Source organism: Ascaphus truei, chromosome 1 (assembly GCF_040206685.1).
Source record: "Ascaphus truei isolate aAscTru1 chromosome 1, aAscTru1.hap1, whole genome shotgun sequence".
NCBI lineage: Eukaryota > Metazoa > Chordata > Amphibia > Anura > Ascaphidae > Ascaphus > Ascaphus truei.
Genome location: NC_134483.1, coordinates 345,861,812 through 345,888,788, shown reverse-complemented (window position 1 = coordinate 345,888,788; position 26,977 = coordinate 345,861,812). Strand labels below are relative to the sequence as shown.

Here is a 26,977-nt window from a genome sequence, read left to right as displayed (position 1 = left end):
ACAGAGACGATAGTGACTAACTCCACCCCCAACTACCAATCCGGAGACATACGTGGTCTAGCAACCCCCAGTAGTACACGCTTGCACAGTAACCAACTGAGGGAGAGTCCTCAATGTCAATGGAGGCCGTGGGGCGTGGGGAGAGCGCGTCATCAAATGGCCCTGACTGTATACCTCACTGGGGCTCTAAGTGTGTGCGCAATTGCGCTCTGCAAGACACTAGTCCCTCCCCGCAGTGGGAGCAGACACAGTGAGCTCCGGACCATCGGCGGAGTGCGCTTGCGCAATACCAACCGTCGCGTCAGAGGCTCACAGAATACCCCAAGTGCGGGGTGGGAGACTAGTTTCATTCTCCCACCCGCACTTGGGGTATTCTGTGAGCCTCTGACGCGACAGTTGGTATTGCGCAAGATCATCTTTTTTGAGATTGCTTGCCCTAGATCAGGGGTGAGCAAACTTTTTATGCCGAGCCCCCCTTTTCATCCATGAAATTTCTCGGGCCCCCCCTGCCTTATGTAATCAAAATCACATGACGTCAGTGCATGTGCAGTGCATGACGTCAGTGCGAACCAGCTTTGTAACGCCCCCGCCACGCGTCTACAAAAAAAGTATTTATAGCACAAATTACATAACTTAAAAATAAATATTATAATATTTGTCTAATAGCGTTCCCATTTCTGCTGTATTATTAATCTCTCTCTTCCCGCCACATTAGAACACCTCAGGACCTCTCTAACCTCTTCCAGTCTCTCCCTGTATTTCTCACTCCCTCTCCAGTCCCTCTCTATTCCTCCCCCTCTCCCCCACTCTCTTTCCCTCCCCCCAGTGTGTGTCTCTTTCTCCCTCCCCCCATTGTCTCTCACTCTCTCCCCTCTTCCAGTCTCACACTCCTCTTCCAGTCTCTCCAACTCCCTGTATTTCACACTCCCCCTCCAGTCCCTCTCTATCCCTCCCCTCAGTGTCTCCCCCCACTCTCTTTCCCTCCCCCTGTGTGTCTCTCTCTCTCTTTCTCCCTCCCCCTAGTGTCTCCCTCCCTCCATTGTCTCTCACTCTCCTTCCAGCCATTGCCTCTCCCTCCCCCCAGTGTCTCTCTTGCACTCTCCAACCAGCTATTGTTTCTCCCTCCACCCGGTGTCTCTCTCACACTCTCCCTCCAGCCATTGTGTGTCTCTCTCCCTCCTGCCAGTGTCTCCCTCCCTCCCACCAATGTCTCTCTCATCCCCATCCCCATGTAGCTCTTTCACCCCCCCTCCCCATGTCACACTCACTCTCACCCCCCTCCCCATCTCACACTCTCACCCCCCTCATGTCACTCACACCCTCCCCATGCCTCAGTCTCACACTCACTCCCCCATGTCCCAGTCTCACACTCACTCCCCCATGTCCCAGTCTCACTCTCCCACCCCCCCATGTCCCAGTCTCACTCCCCCCCCCATGTCCCAATCTCACTCCCCCCATGTCCCAGTCTCACTCCCCCCCCCATGTCCCAGTCTCACTCCCCCCACATGTCCCAGTCCCCCCCCACATGTCCCAGTCCCCCCCCCATGTCCCAGTCTCACTCCCGCCCCATGTCCTAGTCTCACTCCCCCCCATGTCCCAGTCTCACTCCCCCCCCCATGTCCCAGTCTCACTCCCCACCCCATGTCCCAGTCTCACTCCCCCCCCCCATGTCCCAGTCTCACTCCCCCCCCCCATGTCCCAGTCTCACTCCCCCCCCCCATGTCCCAGTCTCACTCCCCCCCATGTCCCAGTCTCACTCCCCCCCATGTCCCAGTCTCACTCCCCCCCCCATGTCCCAGTCTCACTCCCCCCCCCATGTCCCAGTCTCACTCCCCCCCCATGTCCCAGTCTCACTCCCCCCCATGTCCCTGTCTCACTCCCCCCCCATGTCCCTGTCTCACTCCCCCCCATGTCCCAGTCTCACTCCCCCCCATGTGCCAGTCTCACTCCCCCCCCATGTGCCAGTCTCACTCCCCCCCATGTGCCAGTCTCACTCCCCCCCCATGTGCCAGTCTCACTCCCCCCCATGTGCCAGTCTCACTCCCCCCCATGTGCCAGTCTCACCCCCCCCATGTCCCAGTCTCACTCCCCCCCCCATGTCCCAGTCTCACTCCCCCCCCATGTCCCAGTCTCACTCCCCCCCATGTCCCAGTCTCACTCCCCCCCATGTCCCTGTCTCACTCCCCCCCATGTCCCTGTCTCACTCCCCCCCCATGTCCCAGTCTCACTCCCCCCCATGTGCCAGTCTCACTCCCCCCCCATGTGCCAGTCTCACTCCCCCCCATGTGTCAGTCTCACTCCCCCCCCATGTCCCAGTCTCACTCCCCCCCATGTCCCAGTCTCACTCCCCCCCATGTCCCAGTCTCACTCCCCCCCATGTCCCAGTCTCACTCCCCCCCATGTCCCAGTCTCACCCCCCCCCCATGTCCCAGTCTCACCCCCCCCATGTCCCAGTCTCACTCCCCCATGTCCCAGTCTCACTCCCCCCATGTGCCAGTCTCACTCCCCCATGTCCCAGTCTCACTCACCCCATGTCCCAGTCTCACTCCCCCCATGTGCCAGTCTCACTCACCCCCTCTCCCCATGTCGCTGATGCAGGAAGCAACGAGATGCTGCTGTGTACTGTAGCACAGCGCCGCACAGCGCCACCTAATGGCCAAACGAAAAATTGCAGCTGCAGACGGCTTTTTTCCCTCTGCTCCTGGCAAAATCGCCGCTGCTTCCTGCGCCCCCCCTAAACAATCTTGCGCCCCCCCAGGGGGGCGCGCCCCCCAGTTTGCGCACCGCTGCCCTAGATCGTAGAACCACTCAAAAATATTTATTTATCATGGCCAAAATGTGGTTCCTTTTAAACTCCTTGCTGCAATGCCTAGCCTCTCTGACCTTGAACACATACTTCAGTCTGACTTTTTGAGACTCGAAAACTGGATCTCCCAAAACAAACTGTTTTTAAACACTGACAAGACTGTAAAAATGGTATTTGGGACCAAGGCTAAATTTTTAAAGCTTCCAGTGACTGAGCTCCAGATCAGAACACCACCCTAACTCCTGTTACTAGTTTTAAATACCTGGGCATATGGTTTGACTCCCACTTAACATTCAGAATGCACATTGATACCCTGACATCCAAAACCTATGCCAAACTAGGTGTACTTTAAAGGAACAAATCCTCCCTAAGTCTGCTGGTCAGAAAGCGTATCGCACAGCAGATGCTAATGCCAATTATCGACTATGGAGACACAGTATACGGCTCGGCACCCCAAACCCACCTTAGCAAACTTGATACCCTCTACAATTCAATATGCCGTTTTGTTCTCCAATACAATTACAACACACATCACTGCGAAATGCTCAAAGAACTAGATTGGTCATCACTTGAGTCTAGGCGCAAAGTTCACCTTTCCTGTCTTGCCTTCAATTACTTTCTGGGCAAGCTACCCATCTATTTCAACAAGCTCCTCACCCCTACCACATGCAGCACTTATCTGTGATCAGACTCCAAAAGACTGTTCATGGTCCCAAGGTTCACCAAAGTATCCGGCTGCTCCTCCTTCTCTTACCGTGCACCCCAAAACTGGAACAACCTACCACCTCCCACATCCACCACCAGTTTAAGGTTTTTAAAAACTAAAGCTGTCTCATGTTTTAATCTGGTCTATAACTGTTACATACGCCTATAATATATATGTTCTCTTACTGTGTATTTAATGTCTTGCATATAATGTATACCCTGTTCATTTATGTAATTGTATTTGTAACCATGTATAATTTGTTTTAAGTCTATGCCCAGGACATACTTGAAAACGAGAGGTAATTCTCAATGCATTACTTCCTTATAAACATTTTATAAATTAAATAAAAATAATGTTTTGTGCAACCTCTGGCAGAAAAAGAGTTCAATTATTACCACTGGCATGACAGACTTTTCATAACAGGTGCTAAAAATCCTCAATGACAACGATATAAATATATATTTAAACAAACAGGTCTCAAAATCTGCATTGAGATTGTGGAAGAAATTTTGTTTTAATAAAACACTTTTTTTGTATAACATATTTCATTATCCAGTGTCTGCTGATTTATCCTTAAAGCAAGTTCAATAGTATCAGCCCTCTCTCTCTTACCTGGGTGTAAACGCTTGGTAAATATAATTTAAATGATACTGCAAAACTGGAATCAATGAATAAAACAAAACAAAGATTACATTATATAATAAGTTGTAGCCTTCTTTTTATTTGACAGCAAGAAGAAAATATAAAAAAGTAGAAATTACAGTAGTTTAACAATTATAAGAAAGGTAACACTCACTCCTACTAACTTTCTCTCTTTTCTACTCCTCTTACTGTGTGTGACATATCCCTAAAGCCTGAACCAACACATATACCCATCCTATCCTGTCACCATATCAGTTCCAGAAATTCCTCTGCACCTAGTACTGCCAGCCCCTCCAATCTTATCCACATTCCCTGCCTCCCTTTCTCCTGCTCACTGTGGAATGTGTGCAACTATTTCAACCTTCTGGCCGTCTGAGACATAGCTAACTCCCATGGACACTGCCTCACCTACGCAACTGCTCTATGGTGTCCTCTCTCAGTCATACACCCAGATCTGGTGACAAACATAGTGGGGAGAAGGCATTCTTCTTTCTACTCGTAGCACGTTTCCAGTCAAATCTCCATGCATTTCCTTCTCATTCTTTTCTCTTGAAGCTCATATTATTTGTTTCTTGTCCCGTCTTTCTCTGCGTTGCTGTTGTATATCTCCCAAAAACAAAAATCAAGGGGCGCAACAAATAGCAAAAATGAGTTTATAGATTCAATATAATAAAAAAACAGGTATATAATACTGTACACTCAAATGGTTCTAAAAAAAGTTAGTTATCATCGCTTGATATGGAGTATGCACTCCCACTGGCTACTGGGTCGCTCTTGCTCCTTTCTCAGTTGGTCTGCACTGTGGGAGATCAGTCCTCCTGTTGCCGGTGTCCACTTCGCGGGTCAGGAAACTCCAGTTACAGGAACGATTGTACTGCTGTGCAGATGTCTCTTGAGGTAAGGTCCATGGCGTCCAACAAGGCAAAAGTATAACAAAAAAATTAAATACTGCGCAAAAAAGGTACTAATAATGTGGTTTCAGCATATATATGTAACAGTGATAAAACAGTGAACATAAAGTGGGGTCAAAATATAAAGTGCATCAAGGTATAAAAACTTTTAACCTTATATTATAAAGTGGAAGATCTGCTGCTCGTCAATAATGGTGCCTCAACACGATAGATCAAATGAAAAGAAAAAAAGAGACAGGGCACAAACTCCCATAGTGTGAAATAATAAATTATATTATAAACAATTCAAGTGGTATTGATATGCACATACAGCAAGAAAAAATTAGTTGGACAGGGCATGTTTAGGGTACATGTTACCGCTTAGCTCATCAAACAGGATCGTCTGGTAAGTATCAGCTGTGCTCCACGGCTCTCTTGCTTCAGTCGTTTCAAGCAGTCATCAGCCAAGCTATAGAGAGCTCCAATAGGGGCACACAATCCAGGGACGCGTCTGCTTGCTAGAAGTTCCACGAGTATAGTGTCCTCATAGAGCGGCTAATTATAATGCCAAATCAGCAGGTACCGGAACAAGGCTCTGACCCCTAAAACCTACAGGCTCAGGGAAATCCCTTGAAGGAGCTGCAGACCTCACGGCGCCACTCGCAGCACTACCTGGCATCACGAAGTCCACCCGTAAAGACGGTAGACTCGCGCTGTCTCAGTAAAAGTGCCGAAGGCTAACCAGATTAGTCTCTGTTGTAAGTGGGGGAGACTACTTGCCTACAAACAGTTTCTGTTACACTCCTACGCATTTCGTCAATAGAACCGACATCAACTTCATCAAGGCAAAAGTATACCTTTCTTAGTGGGTGTTCTGAGAGCTCCTGCTCTCCAACTGATGCGTACTGGTGATGAAATTCAATAGGGAGATGATCCCATGCAGGGACTGCTGAGCCAGGTCCTGATGTACCAGTAAATCTGCTTCTCCAAAACGTGCAACTCTGTATCCTTGTCCAAGCCAGAAAATTAGATATTTGGCTGGTAGTTTGCCACTCAAATTTTTAACCCAGCATGAAAGAAAGTATTGAGCTTTCTTTGTAAATCCTTGTGTCTTGTAATCTTACGCATTTCTCCACTTGCACTGTGGCTTCATCTGGGGTTGGACCTCCCACCTGGGCCTAGCCCCCATTATCTTTCTCCCTCTCTCTCATTCTTAGAGACTTTAACATTCCTCTCATCAAACCTAACTCCCCAGCTGTTTTTTATACTCTTCTCTATAACCAGTTCCTTTGGTCTCACCCAGTGGCCTAACTCTCCTCTCTTTTTGTCTCTTATGTCTGATCCTTCTCTAAATTCTCCAACACACTTAATCCCATCTCTGACCACCACCTCCTTTCTTTCTCCCTCACTCTTCCTTTTGCCACTTCTTCACCCAAAGTCACTTTCTGTAACCTAAACACAATAGACACTTCTCAGCTCTTAGCAACTCTACACCTCTTTCTCTCTCCTCTCTTCACTCTCACCTGCCCACCTGTCACAATTGACTAACTCTTTTTTCTGCCCTTAACCAGGTTGCTCCTGTCACAACTCACTGCCATATTAGGACTTAACCATGGCACACTGGTAAAACACATGTCCTCCAAAAGTGCTCCTGCGGCGTCATTGAAGGAAATCATGTTCCCTATCAGATTTTGTACAATATAAATTAATTCACTCTTCATACTTTACAATGTTGCCCTCTATCTATTTAAAGCAACCTATTTATCTTTTCATATGTCTACTCTGTCCTCCAATCCTTAATGCTTGTTCTCCACCTCCCCCCTCTACTTTCTCAGCTCAAAAATATGACACACATTTTAAAGAAAAAATTTACATTAGACGATATGACCTACTGCATCAGGAACAGTGAAAAGAGAGTAACATGGAGCACAGCAAAAATGAAAGAGAACTGGAGTCAGGATCAAACGTAAAAAAAATTAAAATTTATTGACACATTCCTTCAATTTTAAGCATGTTTCTGTCACTCCAAACCCGAACAAGCCCTCTTTGACTCAACCACACCTTCTAACTACCATCCAATCACATTTCTATTATTTGCTTCTAAACCACTTGAACATCTAGTTTATAAATGGCATTGTACATTCTCTCCTTAAACCCTTTATTGATACACATCAATCTGGATTCAACCCTAAATAACTTTACAGAGACGGCTCTAACAAAACTTGGCAAATATCTCAAAGCAAAATCACAGGGTCAGTTTTCCTTACGTACAGAAAATAATGAATACAACTCAGTTCTGATGGAGATGGTGCCCATCCTCCGTGTCAGTACCGTAATAGGAACAGTTCAATCGGCCGAAGCGTATAAGGACCTATCTGAGGAAACAAACGAAGGTAAATAAGTGTCCGTACCGTGGTAAGAACGGTTAATTGGACTGAAACAGTGTAGGCACTGTATGAAGAAGTAAACAAGGGTAGTGAATACTCATTTCGGTGTCAATACTGTGGTATGAACGGTTCAGTGGACCGGAACATACACTGCCGACACACTTAATTGCAGTGCGGCCAGATCCGCAAGCCGGGAGATTTCCCGGCTTGCTAGTGGCCGCCCCTCGGCGTGCTGCGCGTCATAGACGCGCGGTCACGCATCTTCGGGAGCCTGCGCCCCCTGCACGCGCGTCCAGGGCTCCCCGAGGGAGCCCTGGTGTCCCGCGATCGCGGGACGGCGGCAGGGGGTTCCGGGGGACCCGGCGGACCCGGCAGCGGTAGGGAGAGCGCCCCGATCGGAGGGCGCTCTTCCGCTGCTTCGGCGCGCGCCCGTCACCCTCGGGCGCGCGCCAGGCTACTGCTGCGGCCAAGAACGGGCAAATGCTCGAATAAACTTGGCCGCAGCAGTATAAGGATGCCTATTAGACATCAAATGCTCACTTGATGTCCGTACCATGTTAAGAACGGTTTGGACTATAAGTGCTGTCACCATCGGTTGCCGTCACTGATGTTGTACAATTGTGACAACCAATGGGATTGTCTTCAATCCCATTGGCTGTAATACCATGTGATATAGCCATGGAGTTTTAAGGATGTGACGTACCTTCCGTGGATATGTCACATCCTTAAAAAAAAAAAAAAAAAAAAAAAAGAGGCGGGCACATGATACAGCGTCCAATCGGATTGGAGCTGTACCATCTGACCATAAAATGTGACGTCACAGGTCCTATATAAGGCCCGTATGTCTCATTTTACCTTAAGAAGCCAACGAGAAAACATCCTGTTGGGGATTTAGCATGGGGCTTTGGCTTGACAGATGAAGAAAGAAGATTAAAGAAAAGAAGAAAATAATGACAGATGAAGAAAGAAGACGATGATACAAGATAAAAGAAATAAGATTTTTTTACCTGATGCTGGTCTTCATGGTGGATGGTGTTGGATCGCGGGTGATGACGTCGTGGTACGAGAGACTGCAGATACAACATGATTCGGAGGGGGAAGACTTCTAAAGGTAAGAGAAATATTGAATGTATGTAAATGTCTTTTTTTTCAGTTTTTTTCATTGCATTTATTTATTTTTATGTTTGTGATTGCCCATTGACTGATAATGTATTAATCTGTGCCCCTTTAGGGTACAGATAAATACAGTGATAGCCAATACATTTTTTGGCAAATGCTTGATTTGAATTGTTTTACATTGTTTCTATTTGTTTTTATTGTTTGGATTCAATTGTTTGGAATTTCGATGGTTTGTTTTTAGTACATTTTAGAATTGGTTAGAGTTTTAAATTAATTATTTGTTTTGTTGGCTACTGGTTTAAATTCATTAAATGCTTTGTTGGCTAGTGTTTAATATTAATTAATTGTTTTGTTGGTTACTGCTTTTATTTATTAAATTGATTGGTTGGCTAGTGCTTTTATTTATTTAATTGAGGTGTTTAGGTGCTTGTGTATATCTTTTATTATTGTGTATTTTTGGCCTTCGTGCTTTTTTATTAGGGTGACTGTAGAGGGAGAGGGGGATTGGCCCGGTATTAAAGGGGTTGCACCCCATATGGCCACCCCCTGACCTCACCAGGGAGGCAAGGGGTTAACTGGACTGCGGTCCAGGAATGTGGTTTTCACCTTGCTATAACATGAAAATGTATGTTCCCCTGTTGTAATGTATTTCCACCATGTAAGTGTCTGTACCACACACACCGGGATCCATCCGGGAGGACAAGGGTTAATAGGTAGAAAGTGATTATAGCCCTTTGTTTAATTTTCCCGCCTTTTCAGGCACCATTTTGCAGAGTCCCATAGGCCTCCATTGGAGCTCCATTCATTTCCATGGCGGATCTAGCAGTTCTGGACCTGTTTCCCTCGAAGACCAGCAGGTGGCGTCCGAGAGGAGGAGCGGCGGTTTCCCATTGTAAGTCAATGGGCCCATTGACTTCAATCGAGATTCCTCGACGGTGATATCCAGGAACAGGTTGGCAGCCGTCCAAACCGCAAAGCGGATACTTTGTCTAAAAAAAGAGCTTTCATCACGATTAGTTCAAGGTCAACGACAAGTGGCGTGGGAATCTTAGGTTCTAGGGCACCCAGGAATAAAATTCTTTTTGCCCCTAGCTCCTAGGCCTCCCCTCACTTGACCACCACCGGGTCCAAGAAGCCAGGACCCCCAGAAAGGAGATAATTGTTCTCCAATAGTCTGCACTCAATGATAAGCATAGGGTGGAAAAGATATTTAAACTGTTGTCAACCCTACAGTCTTGGTCTTCTTGATTGCTGGAGAATTACTATTTGACTAATTCTTCATTCCAACCACTAAGTAAGTGTTACCTTCTAGTCTGTTAATTGTACTATCTTGTTGTGTTCACCTATCTAAGGAATAAATATACTTTATTATATCTAAGCCTCGTTCAGTTCAACCCAGTTATTTGATATATATTAGATCGTCATAAGTTACCGTGACAGTGACCATTGACTGCTATAGTGGCTTATCATGCCCATATTATGATATACCACTATGCCAATCAATGGGTAGAGGGTGGGTATAGTGGTCCCGGGGTTGGTGGTTAGGCCTCCTGGGTGGGTAGCGGGGGACGGGGTTTAACCCCTTAATTACTATAGCGGTTATTAACCACCAAGGTGATTAAGGGGTCAAGGGCCATTACATTGTATTTTTTTTTGTATTCTTTCTGGCAACGGAGGACATGGACCTGGAGTATGCTGATGAGGACGCCCTTCATGATGGCAGGGGTAAGTAAAAAGTTTTATTTACTTTATTTATGCTGGCAAGCTAATGTTTGATTTTATAATGGGCAAATGAGCTATTATCCATATCTGGATAATAGTTATTTTGCTCATTACTGTACTGTATGTGTTGGGGGGGGGGGGGAGGGGGGTGAATTTATTTCAATGCATTGCAAAAAAAAGTTCAGGGGCCCCTGGGGACCACCCGAGGGCCAACAGATACCCGCGCGGACCACCTGAGGACCCCGGAGACAAACCAAGGGCCCACAGTCACCCACGGACAACACCTGAGGACCCCCGGACACCTGCTGGGACCACCCGAAGGCCAATAGACACTTGCGGGATCCACATGAAGATCCCCGGACACCCGCGGGGATGACCCGAAGGCCCACAGGCACCCGCAAGAACCACCTGAGGGCCCCCAGACACCCGTGGGGACCACCTGAGGATACCTGCAGCCTCTGGTATCAATCATGTGGCGGTAGAGGAGGTGGGTATTAGTGTTTATTGTGGGTAGCCGGGGTGGGTGAAGGAGGAATTTCGCCCTTGGTGGGTATTGGGAGGGGTTAACCCCTTCATTGCCTTTGCGGTTAGCTGCAAAGGTAATGAAGTTGACTGTAAATGCATTTTTATTGCATGGGATTCATGCCGGGGGTCTCCCGTGCTGATATTAATGGATATCAGCTCCGGAGACCCCCGGCATTAATCCGATACAGAAAAAAGCATTTTTTTCCCAAGTCCTCTCTCGTCGCCTCTCAGCAGCTTCTCACAGCCTCACGCCAACTTATCTTGGCGTGAGGATTGTGAGAGAAACTCGTCATTCTAGAGCCGCGACAGGCCTCGATAACCTAATTGCGGCTCTAGAATTGCATGAGTTTAAGAAGCTGCCGATAAGTGGCTTATCGCTGCTCACCGGCGATGTTTTTTATGACGCCTGAAATGTTAGTTTTTTTATAGTACTATAATACTCTGGCAAAAACAAGCCGTACAATAAGCCAAAAAGTGCCAGAAATCGATTTTTTTGCCAGAAACTGCTATTCACTAAGCAGTGATAAGCATATAGTACTATAAAAACTTGCAATATTTTGTCGCCAGCTAATGCCAGCTGGCGGGGACCCTAGCCGATAAGGTAATGAACCTGCTTTCATGTGATTTTTAATAAGTGTACGGCAGCCAGGAGTCTCCTGAGCTGAACCGCATTCATTTCAGCCTTGGGGACCCCCTGCTTCACGAATTACAGGCCCCTGTATGGGGTGCTGGTATCCCTGCAATGTTTACATCTTCCGCATCACGTGACTGGGAGATTTAAACGCACAGGAGATACCAGCGTCCCATACCGGGGCCTGTAACCCGGAAGCAGGGGGTCCCGAGGCTGAAATCAATGCGGTTCAGATCAGGAGACCCCCTGCTCTTGAACACTGCTATTAAAATTAATATTTAAACTGCACGATCACCTGTAAGAGCTTTGCACGGAGATGCAGCTCTGTCCATGCAACTCTTCCAGGCTGCAGTTTAAACAGTTTCAGTGCGATAACACTTAGGAAAAAAAAAAACAAGTAGTACAATCTTGCATTTTTTTGACCGCACTTTAAAAAAAATTGTGTTTTTTCTTACTGAATACCGTTTTGACATGGTCTTATAGTGCGGTAAAACAATGCAAAGTCGCTCGCCAAAGCACTGATTTTAACCGAGGTTTAGTGAAGAGGCCCCTAGGTGTCTCTTAGGTGAGCCATAGAAGAAGAACTTTGGAAAAAAATAGATAAAGAAATAACTCAGATCAAAAATAGGCTAGATCCTTTTAAAGAAACAAAGGAATATGTCAGGAGGTAGAATTCAAGAAAAGACTGGATAATAACGAACAGGAAATTATAATTAATAAACAAAAGTATACTAAAGACAAGTTAGATTATGAAAAAGGGTGCGTTTGAAATTGGGCTATAAGTACTAAAAATACTAAAGAAAAGACCAACATAAACAAAATAATTATGGCGATAATCCAAAATGGACCTATAACTATTGGTAATAATAGATCAATGAATAATAAGAAATATCAACCACAACAACGATGTAATTATAATAATGACTATTATAAACCGCAGTATAAACCCCAGTTTAGATCTCCATTTAGAAAAGAAAGTATAGAGACCAATATTGGACTCCCAATGGAGACAATAGGGAGAGACACTATTCTAAGTCACTACATACAGTTTGAATGGGACTGCCAGGGACCCCCGCTGTTAATCTAATGGGCCATTAGTCAATGCAGAAATGCTTTAAACTTGCCTTAAACTAGACCCAGCATGTACCTGGGTCTTTTTGGCGATTGCCACTGGTTTGTGTTAGAATAACCGTCGGCACTACAGTACACATATTGCTCTGACTTTTTTTAGAGAATGGAGAGAAAGACTAGACACGAATAAAAGGAAACAACCAATTTCAAACTAGAAGAGAACAAAACACCATCATCCATAACATAAAAAAGGGAAGAACAAAAGAGGGAAGAGAATAGGGATTAAATCCAGCCAAAAAAACAACAGACATAACAACCAAAAAGGATTAATATTTTTAATATTAGTAATACCATTTAAACTAAAGGACAGGAAACACTATTTAATAAAGGACTTAATTTTGCACCAGCTATCACATTTTGTGCATTTAACACATATATTGATAAGTTTGCATGAATATTTATTTTGAAAATGACGTTTCACAAACAAATTTATCCAAATGAGAATCATAAATCTAATGTAAGTAGAAAATACATTCACACAGTACATCACTCAAAAACAAATCACATTTCTATCTGAGTCATAGTAAGGGTAGTTTTGTAGCTGCCTTCCAGACGCTAGTACTGTACAAGATGAAATAATGGATAAATTAGAACAGAAACAGAGTTCATTCACAAAGAATCTGAATGTATCTGAATGTAGCTGAAATTCAGGCAATTAAAGAAATACGAGACAATAAGAACATAGTAGTCAAATCAGCCAATAAAGGCGGAGTAACAGTGATTATGGATCGAAATAAATATTTATGAGAAGTTGTTAGATTACTTAATGATAAAAATACATATATAATATTAAAGAAAAATCCAACGGAGGTATTTATAGTTAAAAGGAACAAACTGTTAAATAAAGGGAGATTATTGGTCATTTTAGATAAAGTTGAACGTGAGTTTTTGAATATTGAACAGCCTAATGTCCCAATTTTATATATCTTGCCAAATATCCACAAAAATGTGAAGGAACCCGCCAGGTTACCTCCCCATAATTCTACCCCTATGCCGGATTTCTTGCTGATAATAGTTAACCCCACTATCTTCCCCATACCACAGGTTGTCAGCCTTTTTCCCCACAGTCACGGAGAGCGCAAGTCTTGCTACATCTGTACTGTATATGTGTGTATCTCTCTAGTTAACACCGAAACCTATGAAAAATAAGCAATATTTTCTACATTATTTAAAATGACATCCTATGAAAGGTTTGTGACATTAAAACCATGTTGTGATCCACTTGCCGACCAACATAACCCCATCTAACAAGTGACAACGTGTTATTAATAGGAACCATAAAAACAACTTGTTTTTGCAATCTAATGCACCTGAATCTACCAGTGTTAAACGTAAGACACAGAAGGTAATCTGTAGGAATGAGAAAAAAAAATGTTTTGTGGTACAACAGTTGTGCAGTGTCGATTTATGTTAAAACTGAATGAATTGGTACATTGTATGTCTCAAAGATAACACGTCACAGATACTACAGCGTCACAATTTAAGTATTTTACTGCTGTATTTTACTTGCAGTATTGCAAAAATCCTTCAACGACATGAAGGATAATTCAGGATCAGATAAAACACTGAAATATAAAATATGATTGTCAGGTCTTTGGACACCTGATCACAAGTTTTACCTTACTGTAATTCTATAGATAGTTAAAAAAAATAAAAAAATACAGAACTTAGGTGGTATTAACAAGTAGAGAAAGATTTGAAGAATAATACTTGCTTTGTTCTGTGGCGCCAGAAACCTGGCTTATCCCCAGCAGTCGGCAGTAACATGAAACATTCAGCAGGATGTTTAGCCCCTCGGCTCCTGGAGACTCAGGGGGGAATTTCTTGATAAAGCATAGACAGGAAGAAGACCAATGCATTTTTATCTTATACAGGTTTACAGACTATGCACTTCTTTAACCCAGGCTGTGCTGAAAAGCTGTGTAATACGGCAGGTATAAGCTTGTAGGGGTCCATGTTAAAATGGATTTGAAGCAAAAGGTGACACTGTGTGCTCTTTTGCATGTAATTTCCCAGAATCCTTAGCCCGACCGTCAGAGCTTTTGACATTTCCATCAGGACTGCTGATGACCCAAGGTTGTCCCTCATGAAGTATGGAGAGTTTTTGTAAACCGCACGGCAAAGACAAACTCGCACCTACTACAAAACCGCCCTATGTCTCATCATTGCAACTGGCATTCTGCATCTTTGTCAGTGTCTTAATTTCTCTTTTTAAGTCTAAGCCTAATAGGGTACAGTATTATTGAAGTCAATGAGAGTTGCGTACGAGTGTCCCGAATAACCCTCTTATGCTCCGTCCTTCGGTTTTTCAAATCTATGTTTGCCAATGTTACATTGTGTTCTTGAGTTCTAGGGGCTTATTCAATATGCTCTTAAGAGACTGATTGCACCACGATTGGCCGAACAATTCCCATTGAATTGAATAAGCCCCTTAGTCTTTGTCACGATTTCATTATCTGCGAGCGTTTCTTTGGGCTGCATTCCCATTCTCGTGCATGCCTCTCAGTCACTCTCGCTAGTCTCTATCTAAATTTCTATGCCTCCCTGTCTCAGTCCCTGCTTCTCGGAGTATGCCCCTATTAAATATACTGTTATGAATTCTTCCACATGCTAAAGCCCGGCTCTATTTATATAAATGGGATTCAATTGTTCTGTAAATAACACAGGAAAACAGATTTCCAGCATATTGAATAGCGGCCTAAATCAGTGTATAACTTTTTGTCATTCTGCCAACCTCTGACTTCTGATTCATTCATCCATCATATCCATTCACTCACTGTCATCTCTTCTTGTCACAGGTGTTTCTTGCGTGCAGTTACTCTCTATTCTCTGAGGGCTCCAGTCCTCCTACAGGTGCTCTGACAGAGGACAAACTCAGGTGTCAGAACATGTACATAAAGTTGCAAAACGTTCACATCAGGCGATTCCGTCTGATACACTGATACACTGTCTGCTGTTCAGATTGACTCCAACAGATTTGGTACTTAGGTGTCACACTAACAGCTTGAGTATTTTTAAGAGTGGAGTCACATAGCACAGCACAAAGTGTAACACAACGAAATAGACATCCATACACTGTTGCGCTTAATAAGGTGTTTTTAAACTGGCCCTGTGTATAGGTATTTTTTTTTTCACAAACGTTTTTATTAGGCATTTTCAATGTACATACATAAACGTATAATATCAACCTAATATATAGAAGTTTTTAAAAGTTTAATAGAATCTTCACCGAGAGAGGTGAAACCTCAGGACCACTTGGGGGTCCCGTAGGTTAGGAGCTGATAAAAGAGAGGGAGGGGGACAGAAAGAAAGGGGGGGGGGGGGTAAGGGAGGGGATGACAGAGAAGGGGACAGGGAAGGGGGAGAGAGCGGTCCAGTGTATAGGTATTTTTAAATAACATTTCAGAGGCTCAAAAGATTGTTCTATGAAAATGATGCCATCTTTATTGAAGAACACGATGTTCAAGTAATTATCATTCCATATAATTGTTCAACGCATCAGGACATTCACAGTTGAAGTTTGAAAACAATTTTTGAGCGTACACAAAAATGAAACATACTGGCTCTGACATATAGTGGGCTATGTATCAAGCTCAATTAATAGACAGTGTTAATATAGTGCGCTATAAAAAGTTTTCATCTTTGTGTTGACAAAATGGCACAGTTTTTGTCGTCTAACCGTCCTTTGCATCAACGTTACTTGGGGACTTACCCATAACTGGGTGTACAGAATGGTGTATATGATTTCTACTTTCTTTGCATTTGTCTCTTTTCCTTCTTCCATTGGCATAATTTAGGCAAGTAAACTGATATGTCATTAACCTTCTTTACATAATCACTTACATCAAATGTATTGAACTAAAATAGAGGACCGTTTATATACAGTACATTACATTTGATTCAATGCTAGAGGACAGACTGTGAAATAATTGTCAGAGACACTGTGCTTGGCACACAACCCCCATACTTCTTACAAAATAAAACATTTACACAACAACATTTTATGAATGCCATACTTTACACTGCAGTGCTTTGGACACCAATTTAACTGCACTTCTTAAAAGCAAAACAATGAATCGCATATTTGGTAAATCAATAGTAACATTTCAGAGGTACGGCTTTAGCAATGCCAGTGCACGCTTCCATTTGTTCCTTTGCTCTTCACCACCACGGCTCAATAACAGCTGCATATATGATCGCTCCTTTCCATCATGAGCAATAATAATAATAATGTGTCTTAATGCCACCAAATCAGATTTGTAAATGGTTTCACTTATTGTTTGGTTTTAACAGCTTGGGTCACAGTATCCTTACTAGAGAAAAGCCGGATAATGTTCTGCTAAAGATTAACAAAGGATAAATCCGGTAAAATCCCTATTTATGTGTATAAATAAGCCATCAGGTAAGATTTTGATCCTTTCAATGAAGGGAGCACAACAGAAAAAAAATTCACTTGAAATAATTGTTCTTTTTTTTTTTACTGACAGAGACCCCACTAAACACTGCGACTCCATAGGCTATTTTCTCCACTGTGGTTTAGGTGTGCACAGTACTGGCCTTTCGCCATTCGCCACTTGTGGCGAATTGGGAATCAAAGTGTGGCGAATTGAGTAACCACAAAATAAGGGCCGCCGGGACTCCTGCACTCACTGTGCGGCCCGCGGCGGCTTTCCGCTCTTCCTCTCGAGTTGGAGGTGCAGGGGGGTCTTTGGAGGTGCAGGGGGGGGGGTCATTGGAGGTGCAGGGGTGGTCATTGGAGGTGCAGGGGTGGTCATTGGAGGTGCAGGGGGGGTCATTGGAGGTGCAGGGGGGTCATTGGAGGTCTAGGGGGGTCATTGGAGGTGCAGAGGGGGGTGATTGGAGGTAGGGGGGTGATTGGAGGTAGGGGGGGTGATTGGAGGTAGGGGGGGTGATGTGAGGTGCAGGGGGGGAGAGTGATGTGAGGTGCAGGGGGGGAGAGTGATGTGAGGTGCACGGGGGGAGAGTGATGTGAGGTGCACGGGGGGAGAGTGATGTGAGGTGCACGGGGGGAGAAGGATGTGAGGTGCAGGGGGGTGGGATGTGTGTGGTGTGCAGGGGGGTAGTGTGTGTTTGATGTGGAGAGGGAGTATTATGTGTGTGGGTGAGGGGGAGAGATGGGGGTATGAGAGATAGGTAGGGGAGTATCGCAAAGGTTGATAGTGAGGGGTGCTGGGGGAGATATATGAGGATGATGATGAGAGGTGCTGGAGGAAAGATTATGATGATGATGATGATTTTTCCCGCGCGGCCCAAATTTTTTTTCCTTGGAGCAGTTCGGCCCTTCTCGCTTTACGAGTTGTGCAGGCCTGCCTCACATGGTAGGGAAGGAGCGCGCTCCGGCTGTGTGGCACGCTCCTCTTCCTCCCAGCCCGCTTCAGTGGTGTGACGCGCTTCCTCCCCTCCAGCACCAGAAGTTGATGCGCTGACACGCTCCTCCCCATCCCCTCCCTCCCCTGGCCAGGCCCGCCACCACCGCTTCCTTCCCTTTCTTTCTCAGCCGCCGCGATCTGGTTAGGAGACGGGGCTGATGCGGGGGACGGGGGCTGATGCCTGATGCAGGGGACAGGGGCTGATGCCTGATATGGGGGCGACGGGGGCTGATGCCTGATACGGGGGCGACGGGGGCTGATGCCTGATACGGGGGCGATGGGGGCTGATGCCTGGGACGGGGGGGAAGGGGGCTGATGCCTGGGACGGGGGGTAAGGGGGCTGATGCCTGGGACGGGGGCTGATGCCTGGGACGGGGGACAGGGGCTGATGCCTGGGATGGGGGGGGAGGGGGGCTGATGCCTGATACGGGGGATGGGGGCTGATACTGATACGGGGGAGGGGTGGGGGCTGATGCCTGGGACGGTGGGTAGAGGGCTGCTGCTGCCTGATGATGAGGGGGCTGCTGGGGGAGATGATGAAGGGTGCTGGGGCAGATGATGAAGGGTGCTGGGGGAGATGAGGGGGTTTACATGAGATAATGATGGGGGAAATGAGATGAGGAAGAAGATAGTGGTGGTGGCATGAGGGGGTGAGAGGAGGAGAGGGGTGAGGGAGCTTGAGGGGGTGAGAGGAGGAGGGGGGTGAGGGAGCTTGAGGGGGGTTATGGTCTGAGAATTTATAAACTTTTTCAAACCGTGTTTAAAATTTTCGCATGCGCAACATAATACCTACATTTTGTGTGACTATTTTCACTTCTAATTCGCCACACCTGTGGCTACATTGAAAAATAGGTTGCCCACCCCTGGTCTAGTCCATATGGTCTATGTTATTAATTATGAACAGTTATGACCTATACAGTACCACTGGCCTTTCAAATGCATTTATTGAGTGTGCTGCTATCCCATTTTAGATGTAAACATCTGAAACCTGAAATTAATGAATGAAAGCCATTCAGTACCTTGCTGTCCTTACTGAAATTTATAGGCATTTTGTTTGTATTCTATTTAGTTGCCCCACGATTCTAAGACACAATTTAATAGTTAATATGGCGCTGCATGTAGGTGACCACAGGCAAGGAGCACAAGCAAAACTTCTGTTTCTGCACATAGATATATATTGTTTTACCTTTGCATTCAATGCACCGATTTAGAACATTACCAACATTTGTCAACGGGTGCAGTACATTGGCTCTCAAACCAATCTTTTTAATATATACTGTACATTTTAAGAAAGACAAAAGCTGCCTCCTGGAAGATGCAACAATCCATCACTCCATTATAGACTGAGGATTCATAAATATATCCTGAGAAAGTTTCAAAGAACATATTTGTTTTTTTAACAATTGTAACAGACCCCCACAACAATTATTTTTTTCCATTTGCTTGTTTGTGGTTACGTTTAAGGTCTACCCATTGTGCAGTGCTTCTAACTATGCAATCAATATCTAGAGAAAACTAAGCAAAGCTCTTCAATATTGTTAAGATTTATGTTGGCAGCCATACTACTGTATGACGGGAGTTGCATTAGCATCTTGTACACTGACATTATTAAGAGGATCATTTGTCATGCCTGTTTCATAATTTTAAATAGGTTTACTAGCTTTGCAAATCTAGGCCCAAACGTTGAGTAACACATCATTAGATCATTACTATACTCCACTGGGTTTTTGGTAGGTTTCAAAATGGGATTAGAAGCATCTGACTTTGCTTTCAGAAGGCCCCACAGAGCAGCTGTCGTCGTTTTAATGAACACATAACAAATGATAATGTGATAGAAAAGACATTGCAAATGACAATGAGAAGTCATAAAGGCTTCTTTTTTATGCCAATGCTCCCATGATCCAAGATGTTGTGGTGCGTCTTTTGTTCATATCTGAGGAGAGGGGACGGTCAGCAGGCCGGTTAGCTTCATCTTGTTAATGCCTCCATCCAGAATACATACTCTCGGATAACCCATCTTTACCAGGTGAGCTGCAAACTGAAGAACACACAGTTAGTACCGTTCAAGGAGAGCGGTTTTATCGTTTGTTCACTCTGCTGAGGGCCGTGTTGCAAAAACCCACCCGTGTAGGAATTTGCTATGTGCTAACCTTAGTCTTGTCTTGATCTTAGACTTATTTTGGACCAAGAAGTCAAAAGCCCATCTGGGTAATTTTCTTGGGAAGATTCCAGCCAGTAATTAATGAAAACAAGTTTGCCCAAAAAGACACTTGTAATTAATCTGCTATATAAAAGTGTTAAGCTGAGAAACTGTTTCAACCAAGTTATTTATTTCAAACACACAGAATAGTGCCGCAATCAAATCAGCTCCCAAAAGTCAAATAAACCACAAAACCAGACATAAAGGTTAGAAAAATTCCCTATGGTGGTGCTAACGACCCAAGTAACTATGAAAACACAAGAGAGAAAGGTGTCTAGTGAAAGCATTCAAAAGTGGTGGAAATAATAAAATGGATTTTATTAACAACACAGAATAATAAAGACATGTAAAACAACACCAACCGCTAAACACCAATATAAGGCTGCTGATCAAAAAATAATGTATAAATAATGAAAACAAATATATGAATACACAAAGATAAAGTGAACAACCAGAGATAACGAATAAATTAACTACTTAGAGACGTTGAAATACAAATCCAGGGGAAAAGAAAGTTATTTATTTGTAGATGTTTTTTTTCCACTTCAGCATTTTCTACATCTACATCTAGTTCCATAATTTACTTTTATAAGCAATGCTTTTTAGGCTCTGACCCAGGTACCACGGGCATCATATTTACCAAGCAGTGCTAGGCCCCAAAATTTTTTATGGTGTAATCCATTGAATGGTCCATAATGTGTTTTACAGCAGTATAATGTGTCATATGACTTACCATGACTTAGTAAATATGGCCCAAATGTTTAACAGACTGAATATTTGGAATATATACAGTATGTTCTTAGCCTTAAAAGGTGCAAATGCTTAAAAATAGGGTTCTTGAACAAAACCCAATAATGCTAATAAAATAAACAATATATTTAGCACATTGCTCCTTATTTTACCTTAAGAATTCTACACCTCAGATAAACCATATTTTCCTTCAAGAGTTTACAGTAACAAACACAACATCAAAGGAGACAGCACAAAAAAAGGGCGATGAAAAGTAACACTGACCAAAATGCGTTACAGAAATCAAGCGTTACAATATGGTCACGACAAGTAGACTGAAGATAAAAGCGTAAGCATCCTAAGTGCTGATGTGATGAAATACATACTGGTTACCATGTCGGTAGTAAATACCTAGGTGCAAACAGTAAAAATAACATGCATAATTCAACCAATGAAGGCTCAGAGACAAGATCCTTCGTCAACAAGCAGACATATCAAAATGGCTTAGGCAGCTGTCACACTCCTAAAGCTCAGCTCTTTGTAAAGTCTCAAGTTAAGCCTATCTTATAAATGTGTCACAGTATTGGAATCTTTGCTTCATGTAAACCCTTCACCAATGAGAGCCATGTCTGCGATTTGCTTCCCACATGATCTATGAGGACCAATACTGAAATTCTGGGAGAGTTTGACATGTCAAAGGTGGCTGTAATGGCAAAAAGGTCGTTCAGGAGATTGATTACCCTCGGAAGACACACCCTAAACAGGGGATTATCTGAAGATACTTACAGAAAGGTTAAAAATGGAGAAACGTATTCCATGGTCCAGGGAAGCTTTAATTGTTAATGATCAATTAGAAACACAAGGGTTTTGCAAAGCAAGTTTGGTATGTTGCTTATGTTATGGACATTAGCACACTATATATGACACAAGGGCAAAGGTGGTGCTAATGCATAAGCAGAGTAAGCAATTACTGAGGACCTTCAATCATTCCCAGGCACTGAAGGCAAAATGATTCCGTTAACAGCCTTGGTGTTTGACCCATCACCTTATATTCCTACTTGTTGTGTCGCCTGACACAAACTTCAGCCTTGAACAAGTAATGAACAAGCCTTTTTATTTCAACCCTCAGGGATCTATTTATCAGAGCTGCAAGACTGAGGCAAAACTGCTGTGAAAAAATCCCATTCATTTCAATATGGTTCAATAAAAAAAAAAATCCCAGTACTTGTAATAGGGTTCATTTGTTTTACTAAATCTTGGTGCTGTTTTCTATATCTATATTTAGGATTTAGGAGACTTTAACAATTAGATTCCTTGGAGTTTCATGGAAAAAATTCAGTAGGCTGAAGAGCCTCAAAAATGTTCTTGTTATGGGACTGAAAAAAGTTTGTACCAATACTGGTACAGAAGTATTTGTAAAAATGAGCACCTAACAATTACTTTTGCTTTATGTGCAAATTTATAGCAGACAGGATAATTGTTTGATCAAAGGATAGCCGTCTGATATGAATGACAGCTTGTGAAATACATTTTTAAGCCAAAAGCATACCGTGACAAAGCCCACGAGTGTGAAATGTTTCGGGATATCTGACAGTAGCCTGTAGCTATATACTATGATGCGTGGTATTTGAAGAGAATAAAGTAATTCATTTTTTCAACATAAGGACTGAAAGAGGTGTTCTCCTCAGGTCAAAAGTGGAATTCTTACTGGAGCATATTGTTTGTGTTTCGGAAAGACGCTTTAAGACACTTTCTTTCCGCCCTAAAAGCATCAATTCATAAAAAAAGAATTCTAAGTAAATGAAAATAAATTGCCATCCACGCTCTTCCAATACCAATAGTAACGATATAACTATTGCAATGCAAAATAAAAAAGCATCCATCTTCGAACCATACAAATACTTATATTTTATATGATCTTTTCTCAAACATTTCTCCACCAATTTTTTATTTTATTTTATGGAATATGAGCAAATGGTGCTTTAAGTTTCACAGCTTTAGCAAAGCTTTTGAAATGGAAAAGCCAAGCTTACTTGGAATGAGGTTGCAGCTTTCATCTCACATTATTGACATTCCCTTAGCAGCTTTTCATTTTTATACCAGTTTGTCAACGCATGCTTGGCACAGGGGTGGCAAAGCCATAACAAAAGATTTCACCCGTGCCAGCACAAAAATAGCGCTCGAGTCGGTCAGTTCCTTTTATCTAAGCATTCTCTAGTTATTGCTAATTCCCTCATCAGACTTCAAATGAACCTCAGAGCTTAGCTATTACCATTAAAAGGGTCTATGGACTAGCAAAGGCCTTTCAAAATCCCAGTGGAATCCAACGTACAAAAGATGTGTCCCTATTGCATGAAACAAAAGATCCATGTAACAGCTTTACTACTATTTTTAACATTTGTTTAATAATTTTAGATATACTCAATAGCTTTTCAAACTCGAAATACTACGACAATCATACAGGCCAACTCAGCTCTATTGATCCAAGAGACTCTCTGATACTTTGCAAAAATGCATCTAATTTGTTCCTCATTGAAGTTCCGCTTAACAAATTAAAATGGAAAGGCAATTATTAAACAATTTTCAGTGCCAGAATGTCTAGTGGTACAAACCTTTGCAGACCATTTGACTCCTAGGTGATGTTTTGTCGCATATATAATGGCAAGAGAAGTACACTGTATTAAATGCTGGGCAGTTTGTGGTTCATTAATCAAATGCCTGGGTTAAAAGGTAATTCTGGAGCCTATTTTTATAGATTTCCAGAGAGGGGTCATATCAGACCATATGAGGCAGAGAGTTCCACAGAGTAGGAACAGCATTGCTAAAAGGTTCGGGCCACAAAGGGAGACAAGGAGATTCTGCAAACTGTAAGCATTCCTTCACCTGTGGAGTGAGTGGAGTATAGAGAACCAGGAGCTCTTCTAGACAGCTTGGGACACGGGAAATGTAGAGCTTTCAAGGTCAATAAGCCAATCACAAAACAGATTTGCCATCTTACAAGAGGCAGCCAGTGCAAAGAATGGGTCTGCTTCGTTAAAAACCTGGCCACAGAATTCTGCTCTAGCTGCAGAAGGCACAGCTACAGGGAGATCCAGGTAAAGTGCATTGAAGTAGTTCAGGTGTGAAGACACAAAGGCATATGAGAGAGGTCAAAAACTGTATTCCCTTGCTCTCCTAGCCCAAACTGCAACTCTCTCCCTTTCTGCTGCGGCTGCCAGCTCTGGTTTGGTTGGCTCGAAGCTGGGACAAGCATGGATGTTTTCCCATCCCTTAGCCTGAATATCCCTTCTGCTGTCACTTTATACCCTAGGCCCATCATCACTACAACACCTTGGTCTTCATCTCAGTCTGTCTTCCTATAGTCTCAGCTAGATATAGCTCTTGACAATGACACAGAGGCAAACAAAGATAGGCAGTCATATGGCACCCTCTTTTATTTATTTATTTTTAAATATCAGGCACTGTGAGACTTGAGTTCCATGTTGAAAGACAACTTTAATAGTCAAGACAATTTTTACGTACATGTTCCTTTTTAGTTTTCATGTTTTCTTTGAAAAATGCTTCATGTAGCACAAGGTTCACATGAGAGTCCCCAAGAAAATAAACTTGAACACCCCTGTTTTTCTTCATAGCTGACTATCATTTAAATTTAAAAGGCAGTAGAGATTTGCAAACGGTGCATTTGTGTGTCTTCCACAGTTACCCCAAACTTGTCAGACATATAGTGTTAGACTACAGAGAAGGATTCTGGGTAATGATATGCAAGCAAGCATAATTAGAAAATACTGTAATGATAGCATGTGGGTTAGAAGTTAAAAATAATCATCACCATATTTGAGATAATGGGTTTACTGTGACAAATATAAATCCACAGAGAAGCCTGTGAGAGCTATGAACTCTACAAGTGAAGTTTGCCCACCTGTAGGAATACAAGCTGGGGATCTAGCATACAGTATAAGGAGAAAGTCGTTGCAATAGCACCTCCCGAGGTCAGGGGGAAAAATACACCCAATACCGCCAAAATGGAGGGCAAAATGTGGTGTTCTTGTAGTGAACTCGGCCACACGGAATATTGTCCCTTCCGGTCCTAAGAGGATACTGATGAGGAGGAGGATGTTTCTTATGTGGGCCAAGAAACACGACGCACCCACAAAAAAACCCTAGGATGGTGGTGCTGCCTGACCTCTGTACGCACGAAAAGACTGGTCTTTATGACCGTGAATATGATTAGCAACAGCAAGAGCGGGAACAGCTGAACGCCAACTATACCCGCCAGCATGGTGGATGCAGTGAAACTGCTGAAGTTTCAAACAAAGAGGGAGACCCCCAGTATACCTGATGGGACGTAGTCATCCAAAGCAAAAAAGCGGGAAAAAAAAAACCAGGTTCTTCGCTGGGTCAACCACGTCCATAGATCCCGCGAAAAAAAAGGGGGACCGAGATGCCCCGCAGCCTAGAGCAAATGGAGAATTCATCCTGGTAATGAGGGAATCCCTAGAAGGCTCAAGACAGAGGTTTTAGTTTACCCTGAAAAAGTGTCTCTCCGGTCCTGATAGGGAGAAAATCTCAACAAACCATACCCGGGAAGCCGGACTAAGTGAGCGATGATCCCTTGACCAACCCTGAAAAAGCACTGCCGACAAACAAGAAACAATTGTTTAAAGAAGTTCTGTGCAAGCAGGCCAGATACATTGCCCTACTACAGCATTAGATGTTGACAGCTCTGGATATGGCAAATGAGGAACTTACCGCCATGAACGAGAAGCAGGAGGAGGCTCAAACAGAGTCCCTCCATTTCAGTATAGAGCTGAAGTGTGTGCCGGAGGGCTGGTCAGCTGCTAGCTCTGAAAGAGCGCTTATACAGCACTCATTGGTGTACCTGATGTAGTGGTGTCGTTCCAGGAACACACCAAATGATATCAGGGCCGCCTGCTAACCTCAGCTTGTATGTATGAATGTATGTCTTTATTTATATAGCGCCATTAATGTACATAGTGCTTTACAGTAGTAATACACGTGGCAATCATATAAATAACATATAATACAAATAACAGATCATGAGAATAAGTACTTCAGACTTAAAAGTAACATTTAGGAAGAGGAGTCCCTGCTCCGAGGAGCTTACAATCTAATTGGTAGGTAGGAAGAACGTACAGAGACAGTGGGAGGGCATTCTGGTAAGTGCGTCTGCAGGGGGCCAAGCTTTATGTATCATGTGTCTAGTATTATCCACGGTGCTACTCATATGCTTCTTTAAGCAAGTGTGTCTTAAGCTGGGTCTTAAAGGTGTAAAGAGAGGGTGCTAGTCGGGTATTGAGGGGATGGTCATTCCAGAGGTGTGGGGCAGCCACTGAGAAAAGTTTAAGGCAGGAGAGGGTTTTAGATACAAAAGGGGTAGAGAGAAGGCATCCTTGAGCAGAACTCAAGAGTCGGGATGGTGCATAGCGAGAAATTAGGGCTGAGATGTAGGGAGGGGCAGAAGAGTATAAAGCTTTAAAAGTGAGAAGGTAAATTGAGTGTGAGATGCGGGATTTGATAGGAAGCCAGGAGAGGGATTTTAGCAGGGGAGACGCTGAGACAGATTTAGGAAAGAATACAGTGATTCTGGCAGCAGCGTTTAGGATAGACTGTAGGGGAGGCAGGTGAGAGGCCGGAAGGCCGGATAGCAGGAGGTTACAGTAATCGAGACGGGAGAGAATGAGGGCCTGAGTCAGAGTTTTAGCAGTCGAGCAACAGAGGAAAGGGCGTATCTTTGTAATATTGCGGAGGAAAAAGCGTAAGGTTTTAGATATGTTTTAAATGTGAGAGGAGAATGTGAGAGAGGAATCGAGTGTGAGCCCTAGCAGCGTGCTTGGGCTACTTGGTGTATTATAGTACTTACAACAGTAATGTGGAAGGAGGTATGAGGAGCTCTGTTTGTGCCATGTTAAGTTTAAGTTGGCGGAGGGCCATCCAGGATAATATCGCAGAGAGACATTCAGAAACTTTGGTCTGTACTGTAGGTGTAAGGTCAAGGGTTGAAAAGTAAATTTGTGTATCGTCAGCATAGAGGTGATATTTAAACCCAAGAGATGTGATTAGGTCACCTAGAGACAGTGT

General features: G+C 43.7%; 1 protein-coding gene across 3 annotated transcripts in view; it reads right to left on the bottom strand.

Moving 5' to 3' along the window:
* Positions 1–17,429: 17,429 nt before the first annotated feature.
* TBCK (TBC1 domain containing kinase) overlaps positions 17,430–26,977 on the bottom strand; it is a 245,872-nt gene continuing 236,324 nt past the window's right edge. The window contains exon 25 of one of the 3 annotated variants that reach the window (XM_075608538.1): positions 17,430–19,987. In XM_075608538.1, the coding sequence (XP_075464653.1) occupies positions 19,877–19,987 (111 nt within the window). In that variant the 3' untranslated portion in view covers positions 17,430–19,876. The remainder of the gene's footprint in view (positions 19,988–26,977) is intronic. The other 2 variants (XM_075608520.1, XM_075608529.1) reach the window with 2 other exon arrangements.